The following is a 16,972-nucleotide window of genomic DNA, read 5'->3' as shown; positions in this document are numbered from 1 at the left end:
TGGAGTAATTTAGATTATCGCAAGGGATGTAAGGTGACGAATCTTGTATCGTATTCAACATATATATATATAATTCTACCATTCTCTCCACCTTGAGTACACGTACGCGTTCATCTTATGCACTCAACTTGGCAAGGTGGTGAAAGAACCTTGTTGAATCGGTCGTCGGTCCGGCATACTGATGGTGAAAGCGGAAACGAAGATATTTCGTCTGTTAGGAGTTATTACTACCGAGGAAAAGGAATCGGACCAGCAGACAAGGCGACTGATTTTCAGGAAGCGAAAGTAGATATGTTAGGTAAGGGTGTATGTAGACGTATCAAGCTGCCGTAAGCAAGATGGAGATGAAGTAGATAGAATAGAACATTTGTAAGTGCAGAGTGCAAACAAAAAACCATCTGAAGCGGTGGACAGAAGGAGTTTTACGTAAGCGTCAAAAGATGAAAGACGGAAGCGGACTTAAGAGATTCACGTAGATGTTATGGGTGATCCTTCGTAAGCATCATGGTTCGATCTTTCTATCTTTTACCATTCTAAACCACCATATCATAATATCAACATGTCATACAAAGCTTGAATCGGACTCGGACCGACACGTCAGTTATCTTCGTTAATCATACTTTGGAATTTCTGAAGCGGCCTAGAGGTTCTTTTCTACGATCTTAACAATTTTAGATGGGAAAGAATCAGCTAAATATATAACACAAGATGATCGCGTATCCCCATCTTTGTGCTCCCAACAACCCTATCTCTTTTCCACTTACAGCTACTTGTATACGGTCTTCTCAAAATGGCTACCTACCTCACTTTACCAGCTGATCTCCCAAACCATGATCAAGGTTTCCAACCTGATGAAGATGTTCAACATCAAGTCCACACCATCGCTCAACACTGGCTTTCACAAGTGGAGCGAGCAGCTATAACCAATGACGGTGAACTATACGCATCCCTCTTCGCCAAGAACGGTTTCTGGCGTGATATCCTCGCCTTCACCAACGATTACAGATCTATACGTACAGGTAACATCGCTAAAGCTGCCAAGGTGAGTAAAAGCCAGCCAGGGCTGCGAGCTGCACACACGAAGCTGATATACCTACCTCTCTAGGCTAGATTCCCAGTAGCCAAAGCTCGTGACTTCACTTTTGCTGTCAAAGAACCATCCGTAGAACACCCTTTCCCAGATGTCACCTTTGTTTCCGTCCACTTTGATTTCCAGACAGAAACCGGTCCAGCATACGGTGTTGCCGCTCTTGTATATGAAGACAAAGAATGGAAAGCATTCACTGTATTCACCCTCTTAGAAGGTGTACATGGTCATCAACAAAAGATCGGTGCTCACAGAGCTAGAGGTGCACACAACGCTAGTTTATCGTATGATGAACAATTAGAAAAACAACGGGAATTCAAAGATTCTAGTCCAGATGTTCTTATAGTTGGTGGTGGTCACAATGGTCTCGCTGCCGCTGCTCAGTTGAACACCCTTGGTGTCTCTAACTTAGTCATAGACACATATAAGAGAGTTGGAGACAACTGGCGATTACGATACAGGTGAGTCTCTTACTGATACCTGTCATAACGTATCTGACTAACATCTTCGCAGATCACTATCCCTTCATGATCCTGTCTACGCCAATCACTTACCATTCTACCCCTTCCCAGAAAATTGGCCAGTATTTACACCTGCCGGTAAACTCGCCAACTTCCTCGAATCCTACGTCGATGTTCTCGAAGTCAATGTATGGACTGAATCTGCCCTTGATCCAACCAAAACCAAATTCAACGAATCCACCAAGAAATGGGATGTCGTCATTAACCGAACGCATGCTGGTGGTAAAACAGAGACAAGAGAATTCTCCGTTGGTCACATAGTACTTGCAACCGGTTTAGGTGGTGGTAAGCCAAAGATGCCCGCTCCTTTCCCTGGTCAAGACAAATGGGCTGGAAAAGCTGTTCACTCGAGTAAACACACCTCAGGTTCCGACTGGAGAGGTAAAAAAGCATTAGTTGTTGGTGCTTGTACTTCTGCGCACGATGTAAGTTGAATGTAAATCATGATATCTAATACTCAGCTGATATATTCTTGTCTCTAGTTATGTGTCGACTTCGCCAAGAATGGTGCCGATGTCACCATGCTTCAAAGATCTCCAACTTATGTCATGTCTGTAGACAAGGGTATGGCAACATTAGTTTCTGGCCTTTATGGTCCTCACGGTCCACCGACCGATCTTGCGGATAGAATTGCCGAAGCCAACCCTAAGATAGTTGCCAAGCTCTTCCACAAAAGACTTATCCCTAAACTTGCTGAGCAAGACAAAGAAATGCTCGATGGGCTCAAAAAGGCTGGTTTCAACCCATGGCTTGGTCCCGAAAATGCTGGTTTCTTAATGAGTAAGTATCTTTATTGTAATCATCCAAGGGTAATGTCCTAATACACCTCCTCTATGTAGTGGCTCTCGAAAAAGCAGGCGGATACTACTTCTCAACTGGTGGATCCGAAATGATTATCAACGGTGACATCAAAGTCAAACAAGGCGAAATTGCTTCATTCGATGACAAATCAGAAATCACCTTCAAAGACGGTTCAAAAGATCAATTCGATGTTGTTGTGTTCGCTACTGGTTACACTGGTTTCCCAGATACAATCCGAGCTACCGTTGGTGATCAATACGCAGAAACCTTTAACCCTGTTTGGGGTCTTGATGAAGAAGGTGAAATCCGAGGTGTTTGTAGAGAATCCAACATTCCAAATCTCTTCTTCCTTGTTGGTAACCTTTCAGCTTGTCGATTGTCTTCCAAAGTCCTCGCCTTACAAATTTTGGCTCAGAAAGAAGGTAAATTCGGAGAAAGATATACATATGCCAAACAAAAGGCAGACGGTGATCTTGATGATACAAGTGTTTTCAAAGCTATTCCTCAAGCTAATGGTCACCCAGAAGTTGTTGAAGACAAGGCTTAGGTAGTTAGATGTTGTAAGAAGTAAATAAAAGGCTCGTTAAGAACCACATTATACAGTATATATTTTCTTTTGTCGTGTTTATAGGGACATTGTTTGACCATGCATGAATATTACGATCACAATAGATTATTCTCTTCACAATAGATTGGCGATTTTGACTATACGTATTTGGTGCAGTGGATTGTGCTTATCGGGTTCACTTATGAATGATGTGACAACGCATGAGCTCATGGCTACAGCTTGTGCATTGTATTCAACTTGTATCAATTTTCTAAACGCTTGATTGAGTACATGATCTGCTGTTGACAGATGCAGGAACCATGATCAAGCGTTTTGCTCCTTGTGCGTCTAGTTGTTGCTTTCTGGTCCATTCTGTATTACCTATTCAAAATGGGTAGAATAAGTGTATTTGGAGATTTCAATCCGTCCATAATGAAACGTATAAATACTCGTTATTACTGGATATAGTAGATTTCACAACTGGGCTAGAAATACGTTCATGCGATGACACCACTATAGAAATCTTCTCCATTACAGCAAACTCTCCTTTTGAAAGCTGTAGAAGTTTTTGATATATAATCTTGGCTCGCTTTCTTTAAAAACTATGACTATTGTAAACTTCAACTACTAAGAATCATAAACAATGCATTTAGAGAACAATCTATCTATTTAATCTATGATATGTAATTTTCTTTGGCAAAACATGCCGTAGTTTCATCTTTTAGGTTAAAAGCGAAATCAACCATGACTATACGATTCCACCAACTTCCTGATGCTTAACCGCCTCTTCGCCTTTGATGCTATTTCCAGCATGTGGAGTGGGAACAGCGGTTGTATCATCGTGAACTCTTCGTGATCTTTCAAGTTGCATAGCTCTAATCTCTTCAGATTTTCTGACACCGAAATCGTTGACGAAAAGTTTGGCAACTTCATCAACCGATATCCCCTCTGTAGAACAATTGCGTCAGGACAACAACACTCCTTTAAAAATGTTGAATTGTACTGTACTCACTTGATTCAGGATAACAGAAATAAACGAATATATAGCCAATAACACTGAAACCAAGGTAAAGACAGAATGTACCAGTAGGTGTGATGTTTTCCAATTCAGAAAGGTAGGATACTGAAACAACCAAGTTTGATACCCAAGTAGCTACGGTTGAAATACCTGATCCCGATGCTCGAATTTCCAAGGCTAAAAATTCTGATTGATACCAACCTAAGAAACTATAACTCATACCGTATCCAATCACAAAAAGTACAATACCACCGATGAGAAGACCAGCAATAGTGTGGGAGTAGTCATGTCCAGTTATAAGTAAATGGTCGGTAGATTCGGTCATGTCTAAATTGCGCGTCAGCTATTTGTCATATGTTTTGATTGTATATAATCAACTTACACCATGCAGCTACAGCAGCCCAAACTAGACCAGCCATCATCACAGGGGCGAAGACGAGGACCAAACGTCTTCGACCAACTCTGTCGACGATTGACATACCAATAAACTGCAATAAATGTCAGAATCAATCTTGCTGAACAAACACACAGACTAGAACTAGATGACTTACGACCATGAGAGCGTTGATACCAGATGGGATTAAACCGGCTGCAGCTGGATTGGAGAAACCAAGTAAACCGAATAATGTACCAGAGTAATACAAAAGTGTGTTGAAACCGGTCAATTGACTGAAAACTTGTAATCCACTAACAGTGATAATAGCTCTTCGGTATGGTTTGTGTGTCCAAAGTCGTTTTGATCTTTCCCAAAGTGTTAATTCTTTCTGCATTGAAGTGGTAGCTGCGACATAACTTCTAGCTACACTAAGTTTTAGATCTAATATTTCAGGAGTTGCTTCTTTATATATTTGAGCGAATACTTCAGCAGCTTTATCTTCTTGTCCACGTAAAATAAGTACTCTAGGTGACTCAGGTAAGAAGTGCATCAATGATAATTGGATGATCGAAGGGACCACTCCTAAAGCGAAAAGAATACGCCATCCATGTTTGGTGTTTTGTACTCCTGCCCCAACGGCACTCGAGACTACTTGCCCAAAGGGGATGAAGAAAGCGCTGCTCAAAGTTAGTATGAACAGCTGCATTTTCAGCGAGAACAACTCACTTGACTCCGATACATCGACCACGAACAGCAGTTGGTGCTAATTCTGTGATACTAAAAGACTGTCAAATTTTATCATCGCCACTAAAATAACAACTTACTATAGAGGAGCGATCAACGCAGCAGCACCTACACCGACACCCAAAACCAATCTACCAACGATAATTTGTGCAAGGGAATAACTTGAAGCAATTAGGACAGCTCCGAGTGTGAAGCTTATTACGGGATTAGCTAAAATTTACCTCGTGACAGCATAGGCAATTCAACTCACAACATATCTGCAACAAACAACGACCATTTTCGACCTATTTTATCGGCAAGTGGTCCGAGAATGGCAGCACCCAAGATAGCACCAACAGTGGTACCAGCTGTAATGATTTCCTGTTCTGAACTGCTGAGTACTTTCCCAAGATCCGTTCCTACCAGTGGTAATGCACTACCAACTACACCGGTATCATAACCGAAAAGGAAACCACCAAGAGCAGCAACAGCAATAAGAAAAACCAAGTATGGCGTTATTTTATCTTCATCTTCTGCTTGTACCAAATTTTCTTCCTACGCGTAACGTCAATAGGCTGCTTACTTAATCATCATTTACATGTCAACTTACTGCTAAATCTGGCTGAGGATTATTTTTCCATTCGACATGTTCAACTTCTGGTCCTTTTCGCCAATGAGGATTTGGATCGTCCACAGAGGCTCCATTCTGATTTTGAAGATTAAATCTTGAGGGCATGTTTCATGTGACTTGTTACCTGGATTTAGTTTTGAAGAATGTTGTAAAGTCAAGAACAACGATAACGATATGTCTTGACTTTGACACCTTTGTACATACGTACAGTAACCTTCTCATGATACATTACTTATGATTTTGCGGCAAGAGTCGGTCGGTCGGTCGAAAACGTGAAAATTTAGTGCAATTCTGCAGCAGGAATCAATTTCTCCTAAGGGGTCTCCTTCCGAAGACCCATGGGACTGCTTGAAGCGGCAAAAGATGAGAGAATAAAGGGATTCCAGGGGTAACTGTTACTCAACCGTCGGCTTAGGGAGCGCCTCTGACGCTTGCGGCGTTGCTTGATTGCAGAGTCTTCGCCCACTTGTATTAAATTTTGATTATTTTGCTTCGGACGGATAAAGTGAATGATGTGATGTTTTGAAGCGGATTTAAAGAGGAAGCGGATTTCCCAATTGAACCATATGGTAACAAACGGTTCCAAGCAGTTGACATCCGGCCGAGATAAGCCAAGCAAGACATATAAATGCAGAGGTGTTGTTGCTGTTAACCGTGAAATAACGAAGACATCGTTGAAGATGGTGTGCTTGTCAAGATAAACGGTTGATGAGATGTTGATGTCACTGAGCATGTAGTTGTACATTCGGTCCGGTATGATGATTATGTCATGTTCTTGGGATGTAAAATGAAGAATTTCCTTCTCCGACCACGAGAGAGGAAGCTCGATTAACAAGGATTGTGACCGAAATCTATCAGACCACAAATGCTTCGAAATGACAACAGCGACAAATCAACGATAAGGCAACAGCTGGAAGGGCAATAATTGTTGTAGGGAAGATGGACGATGATTGATACTTTGATCTGAATCAAAAAAACTCTATTCAAGTACACCATTTTGTGAGGAGTGTGAGAAGGATTATGCCAAGATCCAAAATAGTTGCAGTATCCCATTTCAACCATTTATACTTCTCACATGTTTGACTACATTCATACTGTTATGAAGCTTTACAAATTGATATCTGGGACGATCGAGTATGATCATAATATACGTATGATGGAGCATAAATGATTTCGTTTAACTTGCATCATCAAAGGTATCAACAGGACAATAGAGAGAAAAGCCAGTTCGCAGTAACACAACAGCATCTAACAATGTTACATTTCTGTCGGTTTTTCCTGAGACTCTTGTTCTCAGATTCGACTATTAAGACTGTATAGGCGGACCATTATCAGTATAAGATGGTTGACTCTCGGAGAACTGGAAAAAAGCTTTAGACTGAACCACGTGGAAACTGCAATTCTCAAGCACAATGACAGACTTGAACAGATTCAAGCTTGAAAACTTGTTCTCGGTAACAGGACAGGTTAGTGAACTTACCTATACAATCGGTCTGTTTGAAGATTGCTAATTGCGTCAGAATCTGATTTGAACAGACAGTACTGATCACCGGTGGAGGTAGTGGTATCGGCCGAAGTAAGCTGCAATTCAAAATTGAACATATGCAACGAATCATGCTAAAAATAATCGTTTTCCAGCTCTCACGACGGCTTTTATAGCAAATAATGCAAAAGTTATCATTGTGGGAAGAAGACTCGATGTGCTGGAGGATACAGCTAAGGAGATAGGTGGAGACATTATATGTGTTCAAGGAGATGTATCAACCAAAGAAGGTGCAGAAGCTGCGATGAGGAAGGTGGAAGAAAAGGTTGAATGCGTAAGCGTTTTGCAAGACACAGATTGTTCGTCAGTCTAGTGATCAAGCTGACCGTTATAACAGGTAGATACAATCGTAAATTGTGCTGGTATATCAATCCCTCTTAAAACTCCAGCGGATCAGGTTTCCAATCGCGAGTACCAAAATGCCAAAAACAAATAATGGTATTTTATGGAATCGCTGATATCCAGGATTGCCTACATGTAGCTGACATGATTCACGAGACGTTATCTGGGGTTGAGAAGTACGTGATATACCACAATTAGCGTTGCTGACAAGCGATATAGTGAGGATTGGATCAAAACTCATCAAGTGAACGTGAATGGTGGGCATCAATTCATCACCACTTGAACTCCATAGTATCAGTAGTCAGCTAACATTGACACCGACAGGACCTTACTATGTAACGGTATCTGCTATCCCATTACTGCAAAAATCGCAAAATCCGAATATGATCATGATATCATCCGTGGCTGGATTGGTTCCTCAAAGGTCAGTAATTCAAATTCGATGGATAGCTGTGAAAATACTGAAGCGTTTCTGCTTAGGGGGAACAATACCTTTACATACGGTGTATCTAAGGTAAGCTACAGGATGCGCCATTATCAAACATTTATATCCAGAACTTCGACTTAAAGTGCTTGTTAGGCTGGAACTATCCATCTTTCTTCGATGCTAGCAGGACGATTACATCCGTGAGTTCACTTAATCTTCCAATAGGCAGTTCTGCTGATACTACTTTGCCAGCCTGAAAATTCGTGTCAACTGTATATGTCCAGGTATATTCCCTTCTGAAATGACATCCACCAAAGATGAAAATGGAAATATAATATTGGGAGATATGGGTACAAAAGCTGTTAAGCGAAGTACTATGGGTAAGAACGAAAGAAGAATACCAAAACCAGGGTGACCTTGTCGCTGATCAGATACAACAGGACGACCCGGTTTACCAGAAGAAATCGCGGCACCTATTTTGCTCCTCGCTAGTAAGGGTGGAATGTATATGAACGATACTTGTATCAATGTTGATGGTGGGAGATGGTTGGTGAGTAATTTATGTTTCTGCCAGATGATGGAGAATATTGTTAACGACTTTCATAGGTTATGAAAGGTATATATGATGGATATCGGTTGCCTGACGATTCTTATATCGATTAAGCATGTGCTACGGGTAGTATCAGTTAGTGTTTAGCTATGTAGGTCGTACCGCGAAGATGCATACTATGATTTGAATCGCCCATCTTCGTACAAATATATATATATACAGAATTACATTGTGTTCCATTTGCTATAACAGAAAGCTACTGTCAGCTGTTAGCCTAATTCACCTTGTCGTGATCACTGATAGGAGTCGCCTCGCTCAATTCGTCCACAAAGGCATGTATACACTGGTGAAGGTACTCCTCTTGGATACATCTGCCCAGCAAGATAGATGGATTTCAATGTGACCAATTGTGTTGTTGGCCGACGTGATGAGGAGTCGCTTCATCGAAAACCGCTTGTACTATGCTTTTTATTTCCTGGAAACTCAATAGCTCTGTTGGATGTGATATTAGGAAAAAAAGGAATCTGAGAAAACCTATCATCAGCTCAAGCTCGACATAATCACCATGCATGACACATCCAGGCAAACTACGATTCAAACAATGACAAAAAAAGACAAATACGACAGTACAACTTCTCGAGAAGCTACTACAGAATAAGTAAACCGAACAGAGTGAAATTTTTATGTTTAAATACAAATGCTTGCAACAATCATATCCGAATTCCGCGATATAAATGTTTTTCAGTACCTCTTAATCAACCACTCCCCTTGAATCCCGCATAATATCCTATGTATCATAGATTATAACATGTATCGGAAATCAGGCTGTTCTTTATCGGTCAAATCTCGAGCAGCGGCGTTTTCAGGTTGAACCATACTAGCAGGATCTTCTCTAGCTTTCTTATCTCTTCGCTTGTTGGCAGTGTAGTTGGCCATTCTCAAAACGAAGAGATTGGCGATAGCGAGACCGTAAAAGATGGCCAGGATCATATTTTACCAGTTCTGTATTGAGGAGCAGTGTGAGCTTGGAAAGTTTGAGGACCAATCCAGTTACCGATACCATAAGCTGTATGAATATCAATGAATCAGCATCATATGATTGTTTTGAACCCAAAGAGATGACTTACCAATGATTTGAACGGCCCCAGCGGTGGCTTTCTTTGTGTAATCAACAGTATTGACAGACAAAGATGTCATGAAAAAACCCCAACCAGTACCAGCAGCACCGATGAGAGAGTCTACAGTAAAGAAAGAATTCAGATCAGCTTTGGTATGACGAAAGGCAGGATGTATAGCACTTACAACCGAAAAGAAGTACACCTTTGTTATTTTGAGGGGCTAAGAGCATAATGAGACCACCAACAAATGGCAAGCACATAGCAAACATAGCAAATCCAGTTTGGTCTCTGAATCGATCGGACAAGTTCATGATGATGAGTTTACAGAACATATCGATAGCACCTAAAGGCAAGTTGAAAAGGAGCGAGATCCGTTTACTGTAACCGAAAGACTACGAATAGGAAAGGATAAGTTAGCTTTCTGAACACCACCAGGAGGCACATGTGTTCCCACTTACGTTGATAATAAGCGAACCAAAAGTACCGATGCCACCGTTGGGGATATTCATGAACATGGAGAATGTGAAGTAGAGATATGTTCTCGGATCTTGGAAAGCTTCTCTAACTTGGTACCATTGCCATACGTAGTTTCCGATACCTTGAGCGTTCTCCTTGATTCGATCAACGGCAATTGCTTTTTCACGTTCTGATAACCATCCGACTTTGATCTGAGAGTCAGGCAAGATGAAGTAGTAAAGGACACCAGTAAAGAAGGTGAGGAGACCAAACTGATGAAGTTTGGCGGTCAATTAAAAGCATTTTACATCATTGAAACCAAACACTCACTAAGATATAGAGCACTTTCCAAGAGGCAATAGCTGGGTTAACAAGACCTGAAAGACCATAGGCAACTGGAGATACGATGATAGTGGCGAGACCATTGGCAGCCAAGAATAATGCCATTCTACCAGCTTGTTCGGTTCGTCGATACCACATAGAAATAATCAAGACGAAAGCAGGAGTGATAGTTACTTCGAAGCTGAAGTCGAAGTTAGCTGATGTATCGACATCAATGCACACACGATATACTTACAAACCTAGCAAGAATCGGCAGATGAGGAGACCAGTATAGTTGTGAACCAAAGCGTGACAAGCAAGGACGATAGACCAACAAATAATGTTTACTGAGATGAATTTACCGATTGGTAATCGTTTCATCAAGTAGGTAGCTGGTATTTGAGCGGCAAGATAACCAGCATAGAAGATGGATCCGCACCAAGAATATTCTTGGGATTGAAGATTAAGATGAATATCTTGTCGAATATTTATCAAAGAGGCAAAGGTAAGAGATTGTTTATCGGCATATTGGAGACCATCTGTATATTGTGGCAAGTATCAGCGCTGTGATCACTTCACCTATGGTGTAACCAACTTACAAATCCAGACCAACATAGGCATGAGTCGCCAATCGATCTTCCGAAGGACAGATTTACTTTCCTCATCGATATAATCGATATGTTCATAGTGAGCTTGCGCAGCAATATCGAGAATGTCACTATATTTCTTGAGACCTTCTTCACCGTAAGGTACCTCTTGGGTATCAACGTTTTCGAGATGAGTTTTGTCTTCAGCCATGGTGACAAGTAAAAGTGATCGGGAGCTTAAAACTTCGTAAAATAGGCTTGATTTCGTTGGTCGAAGAAAATATCCTTTGTCCTGATTTGCCTCCTTGTCGAGAGTTGGAAAGAAGAATCGACAAACTTCAACCTCAACTTCGACCAATATGTAGTCGCCTCATTCATAGATGAAATGGATGTTATCAAGAATGATCAACTTCACAACCCTCCCCGACAATTATACTCGGGGTTGCTAAGGAAATCTACTCGAAATTACCTATTTAGTTAATTGTCCTGTCCATTCGTATGCGATAAAATCTTTCTGTAGCTTTCGTTCCTCGGGTCTTGATAAGTTAACTTTGATTAGCGGCTTGTGTGTTTCGGTCTACCAAGCGTTCACCTTTTCAGGTTTTCTCATTGCGGGGAAGCAGAAGATAAAGCTTTGATTTTCCAGTATGGAGTATTCAGTGGCCCCGGTCCGTCTTGACCGATAAGAAACAAAAGTGCAGAGTATGTATGGGAATGCGCTAGCTGCAGATCGCTTCTTGCTTTGAACAGATATACACAGATATAGCCAATAACAAGGACAGTATTTTACAACTTGAATTGATATTACGTTTGACGTCACACTCATATTACCATAAAATCGACTTTTGACTTGCAATCGCACTTGACCAGAAACAACGCGTAAGGTAACATTCCCTGAACAATCCTTTTATCTCTCTTTTATCATATTTCATATATCACATCCAGTATTCAATTCCATCTTCGATATCTTTCTTTTGCATATATACATAGACCGATATCCGTCGAAACAAAATGAATACCCGAAATTCACCCCGAAATTTACACGCTTTCTTTATCCAATTGTTAACTTGTTATTACACATCCAATATCCGATAGGTTATCTGCAATATGGGTCGTTCAAGATCCTCGTCACCACCTTCACGAACAAGATCTCGTGGTCAAACGCTAGAAGTTCAAGCTCAACCAAGCAAACAGAGTACTAAGCGTCAACATAGAGCATGTTAATATTGTCGCGAACATTGTATCAAGTGGGTCGCACTTTGAAATCATCATGTTTAGGTTTCAAGTGTTGATCTTGTCTTCTGCAGATGTGTACCAGTTCCAGGCGAAAAGAGGTGTAAGAAATGTATTGATCATGATGAGACGTGTGATAAAGTGTCAGCAGCTCCAAAGGTATGTCACTTGGTATCCCGATACAAGGAATTTGTTATTGACTTCTGGTCGCACAACAAAAGGATGATCGTCCGCGACGTCGAACGCTGTTTCGAGGTGCAGCAAAAGGTGCATCTTCGTTATCACAATCACAGGGATACGAACCAAGGTACTTGGGTAGTTCAAGTCTTACGATACTTGTTTGGAAGCATGTACCCCTGACAAGCGAAATAATAGATAGATTAAGGGGTATTGATGATCGATATGACCTGCATCGAGGTTCCATAGGTGGATTAGAACAGAATGGCTTACTCATAGGGCAAGGGGAATCGTCAAATGTGAAGGCAGAAAAACCTACTTTAGTTTCAGTCAGTATGGTACAGGCAAAGTTGATGCAGGAATTGGGTGCTGAGACTGTTTTGATGAGTTGTGAGTTACACCGATCATCGTTTGAAGCTCGGCTATTTATGATATATATCTTACCATAGTATACGAAACTTGTCGAGATAAAATCATACCCCTGTTTCCAGTGATCTCGGTATCTGAAAGTCTATTAGCAGTTAAAGCGAATGATAGTCATGTAGACAAATACGCCGCTGTCGATCCGAGATCAACCCCACCAACCCCTCTCCCACTCATAGTTAGAATGATCCACTGTGCTGTAGCATCAGATCTAGGGAAGTACCCGAACATATTCAGCGGAGTCTTCAATACTCCCTTCATAGCTTATTGTTGGGTCCTGAAATGAAGACTGTAACGTCAGCCAGCTGTTTAGGTAGCGTTCAGGTATTGATCCTATTGAGTTTGTGTGATGATCTGAACGGAGCGAATGCGGGAGATGCAAGTGAGAACGTATGGCAAAATGTCGGTACAGCCGCTAGAATGGGTTTTGCTTTGGTGAGTATAGTGATCCTGATGTGGTAAATGCTATATGCTGATAGCTGCCTGCTTTTCCGATTAACAGGCATTGCATCGTAACATAGCGACTACCCATGTACCATATTTTCAGCTGAACAGAAGACTAAGGGTTTGGGGAGCTTGTATAGGTATGGACAGATGGTGAGTTGCATGCATAATATACGACAAGTAATTTTAATGTTAAAAGCGTTGCTTCTCGATAGGACTGCTGTCCGTACTGGTCGACCTTTTGCAATAGATCTGGCAGACTGTGATGCTCCCTTGCCCAGACATTATGCGGACGGTATTAGAGATGGTGATTTGACAAGCAAAACACAGGCGATATTCCCTTGTTTTAGATTTTTGACAGAGTTCACCTCTTTGAGTATATTACTCGGTCGAGCTCGTTAGTCATCGCAGATTCTAACGTAGCTAGTAATGCTGACCATATTTTTTTGTTTTACAGATCTTTTGATCGGAGGTCCGTCAGGACTACAAGCAGCAGATGACCTTAGTTTATCGATGTTACAGGTGGACATAGATAATTGGTTAGCACAATTACCTCAAAGTTGGCCTTACTCAATAAAACTACTCCTTCGACAAGCTCCAGCATTGATGAATCTATTCATCGTGGTCTTAGAGGTGAGTATAAGTATCTTCTCTAAGACGACAATATAGATTAACGGTATCTGTTTATAGTTCACCTTCCAGAGGAGCTTCTTGTGGCCATCAATACCCATCCCATCCCAAATATTTTTTCAGGACTTCACGCGATCGATGGAGCAATCTTTGCCAACGGGCTGAACAAGCGGTATACTGGCTGAATTCACCCGATGGAGCATATTATTTGGATGTTTGGTCAATAACGGTGTATGCTGCTTGTGAGTTTGGTTAAATCTTCATCATATATTCCAGAGGATGATCACAATGACTGATATAATTGTATACAATTAGTCTGCTGCGTAATCATTCATCTGAAGGCATACGAAGAATCGAAAGACCCGCACCATCAATGGTTATTAGCAATGTCAAACACTATAATACAACAATGGGCTGATCAACAACCATCAAATCCAACTAGAAGGAGATTAGCTTCATTTTCAGAATTGTTAAATTCTGTCGGTCTAGGTTTAAATATGCCTAATACAGCTACTACTAATAACAACAATAGTGGTATAGGAAATATTGGAATATCAATATTGAGTGGAATAACAGCATCTGATCAGCTGCAACAACAGCAACAAACAAATATCGATATTCAAGATTTATTCAACAATTCTCCTTCGGCGTCATCAAGTACACAACAGTTCGATGGATATAGCTTCAATAATATGGCAACTGATGGAAGTGGAAACAGTGTGAACCCAATTGAGATGTATAATCAACTTTCATTTTTGGAACAAATGGGTCTAGCGGAATTCGGGTTTGGTCATTAGTCCTCCTGGCACTCCTCGCTTGATCAGTACTATCTTTGATTGTCATAAAACTATATACATAAGATCCAGTATATAGCATGTATCCATAGGATTTGGTCTGACATTGCTGTTTGGACCACGGTCACCGATAGCTGCCGTATATCTGATATTGTCAAGGTGAATTGTCCGACTTTTGAACATCATTATTCACGATCCCGGGATCGATACTATGGCGTCGCATCTTTCACAAACATGTCTTCGTATTTCATTTTGTTAAAATACCGGATTTGTCGGACCGACAACAATACTCGCAAATCACATCCCAAGGCAGACAATGATTTTCCAGTCGGAATAAGGTTAGAACGCCGCGGTCAACCGAAGGATGGACGTTTGTTCCGAATCATCATATCAAAGGCGGTTGGACCTTATCTGCTGTCAAGAAGTCGATAAGATAGTCGCAATCAATGACACAAGAATCGATCATCGTTCGAGGAACTGCTGCTTGACTGCTAAGCATGTTCGGACCGGTTCATGGTGATTTATGCTGTTTTTATACTTCGTTCCCCGAGCTAACCCCGAATGACCCCCCGATAAGATATCAGAATCCAACATGGGGTAGATATCGCTATCTATCATGTGAGATACAGCATTGATCCGTGGAAGAACAAGACATGATCCAAATTGTGAGAGATCCATGGTCATGATCGATAAAACATGCATGTAGTTGACGACTGAATGGTCAGCTGATCTCTTCTACCATTATCATAAAGTATCTCATGAACAACATACCCATTAAATTCAAATACATCAATCGTTTTCTCTCAAGTCACATACGACCAACATCCGGGTATCAACTCAAATCCAAATACCAATCCAAGATGTCATTCACTACACTTGGATCCGCTCAAAAGTTCGCTGTGCGAAATCCATTGAGAGAGAAGATGGATGCTGGGATATTAGCCCACGCACTTTCAACCAAGTTAGTCAGCAGTATCGAAGTTTTAGGGTTCGCCAAATCAGCTGGATATGATGCTTGTTTGATGGATTTAGAACATTCACCATTTGGTTTGGAAACTACTAATCAATTGAGTTACGCTGCATTGAATCTTGGGTGAGTGACCGATCTATAACGCGTTCCTATGTTCTACTCGTACAGCTGAACATCTGAAAAACCACACAGCCTTACACCTATAGTCAGAGTACCGGCCAATACATCAGATTGGATCTCACGTACACTTGATGGTGGAGCTCAAGCTATCTTTGTACCTCATGTCAATTCAGCAGCAGAAGCTACAAATGTGGTTAAATATGCTAGATTTGCTCCTTTAGGTGAAAGCTCAGCAACAGGTACAATGCCAATGTTAAGATACGCAAATGTTCCAGCAAAATTCGCAAATCCAATTTGTAATGATCTAGTTACTGTTATCTGTATGATTGAAACTGAGAGAGCCCTGGAAGATGTCGAGTGAGTTTATCAATCCGCGTAGAACTGCTAATTTCGCCCATGAATATGAAGATAAGTTGCTGATACCAAGTGCAATCCTGTTACGTTGATAGTTCTATAGCTGCCGTTGAAGGTGTAGATGTTCTGCTGATAGGGTGTGGTGATTTGACATCAGAGTGAGTTACATTTGGGTCAATACATATTGTCGTGAACGGCATTTGATTGATGATTGACGATATATTTGAAATGTGCAGTATGGGCATTCCAGGTGATATGGGTAATCCAAGGGTTCACGCTGCTTTCGATAAAGTCTCAGATGCAGCTAGAAAAGTTTCTGTCAATGGTAGAAAAGTTTCAGCAGGTTTTGGTGGATAACAGTAGGTTATACTGTCACTGCAGCAATTACGATATATTTCATAACTAATATCGTACCTTCTCCGTGTAGTAATCGACTCGATTTAGTTGAAAAGTTCGCCAAAAAGAATGATAATGCTCGGTTTGTCATGGCTGGTGCAGATAACACGTTTTTACTTCAAGCTATTGTAGATGGTGGTTCAGCTATTCAAAAGGTTGAAGCTGCTATCAAAAACGCTTAATTCTAGCAGTTGTCGTGAACTCATTGGCTGTTACACACAAAATATATATATATACGTAGACTTATCATGCATTGTTATCAGGAATACATATTGACTTCAGGGATTAACAACTGAGGAAATGTGACCGAAATAGATTCTCTTCACCATATATGCTGGAAATCGCGGAGATACCTAGCAGCCGAACGGTCAAATTACTGAGTT

At 41.0% G+C, this 16,972-nt stretch overlaps 6 protein-coding genes across 6 annotated transcripts; 4 read left to right on the top strand and 2 right to left on the bottom strand.

Annotated features, from left to right (window-relative positions):
* Positions 1–790: 790 nt before the first annotated feature.
* On the top strand, positions 791–2,956 carry L201_002315 (uncharacterized protein; the record flags this gene model as incomplete). The annotated part of the gene is made up of 5 exons (XM_066218092.1): positions 791–1,042; positions 1,106–1,548; positions 1,601–2,033; positions 2,091–2,388; positions 2,448–2,956. 5 exons carry the CDS (start codon positions 791–793, stop codon positions 2,954–2,956), a joined length of 1,935 nt encoding a protein of 644 aa, XP_066074189.1.
* A 748-nt stretch (positions 2,957–3,704) lies between these two features.
* L201_002314 (uncharacterized protein) lies at positions 3,705–5,809 on the bottom strand (the record flags this gene model as incomplete). Its single annotated transcript, XM_066218091.1, has 8 exons — positions 3,705–3,904; positions 3,969–4,301; positions 4,357–4,462; positions 4,526–5,027; positions 5,077–5,127; positions 5,175–5,288; positions 5,345–5,628; positions 5,684–5,809. 8 exons carry the CDS (start codon positions 5,807–5,809, stop codon positions 3,705–3,707), a joined length of 1,716 nt encoding a protein of 571 aa, XP_066074188.1.
* Positions 5,810–7,116: 1,307 nt separating this feature from the next.
* L201_002313 (uncharacterized protein) lies at positions 7,117–8,679 on the top strand (the record flags this gene model as incomplete). The annotated part of the gene is made up of 12 exons (XM_066218090.1): positions 7,117–7,170; positions 7,241–7,280; positions 7,343–7,521; positions 7,585–7,654; positions 7,729–7,765; positions 7,809–7,846; positions 7,914–8,013; positions 8,070–8,103; positions 8,170–8,216; positions 8,269–8,387; positions 8,448–8,566; positions 8,623–8,679. 12 exons carry the CDS (start codon positions 7,117–7,119, stop codon positions 8,677–8,679), a joined length of 894 nt encoding a protein of 297 aa, XP_066074187.1.
* An 873-nt stretch (positions 8,680–9,552) lies between these two features.
* L201_002312 (uncharacterized protein) lies at positions 9,553–11,259 on the bottom strand (the record flags this gene model as incomplete). The annotated part of the gene is made up of 7 exons (XM_066218089.1): positions 9,553–9,632; positions 9,694–9,804; positions 9,869–10,076; positions 10,143–10,412; positions 10,471–10,663; positions 10,718–11,000; positions 11,061–11,259. 7 exons carry the CDS (start codon positions 11,257–11,259, stop codon positions 9,553–9,555), a joined length of 1,344 nt encoding a protein of 447 aa, XP_066074186.1.
* An 896-nt stretch (positions 11,260–12,155) lies between these two features.
* Positions 12,156–14,752, top strand: L201_002311 (uncharacterized protein; the record flags this gene model as incomplete). Its single annotated transcript, XM_066218088.1, has 13 exons — positions 12,156–12,201; positions 12,263–12,295; positions 12,356–12,440; positions 12,503–12,588; positions 12,657–12,848; positions 12,908–13,100; positions 13,187–13,316; positions 13,384–13,478; positions 13,541–13,722; positions 13,783–13,958; positions 14,016–14,038; positions 14,100–14,197; positions 14,271–14,752. The coding sequence occupies 13 exons, from the start codon at positions 12,156–12,158 to the stop codon at positions 14,750–14,752; spliced, it is 1,821 nt and encodes a 606-aa protein (XP_066074185.1).
* Positions 14,753–15,609: 857 nt separating this feature from the next.
* Positions 15,610–16,637, top strand: L201_002310 (uncharacterized protein; the record flags this gene model as incomplete). The annotated part of the gene is made up of 6 exons (XM_066218087.1): positions 15,610–15,842; positions 15,912–16,196; positions 16,289–16,351; positions 16,430–16,452; positions 16,523–16,552; positions 16,621–16,637. 6 exons carry the CDS (start codon positions 15,610–15,612, stop codon positions 16,635–16,637), a joined length of 651 nt encoding a protein of 216 aa, XP_066074184.1.
* Between the last annotated feature and the right edge of the window lie 335 nt (positions 16,638–16,972).

This window comes from Kwoniella dendrophila, chromosome 2, assembly GCF_036810415.1.
Source record: "Kwoniella dendrophila CBS 6074 chromosome 2, complete sequence".
Lineage (NCBI taxonomy): Eukaryota > Fungi > Basidiomycota > Tremellomycetes > Tremellales > Cryptococcaceae > Kwoniella > Kwoniella dendrophila.
This window is presented reverse-complemented; position numbering and strand designations above follow the sequence as displayed.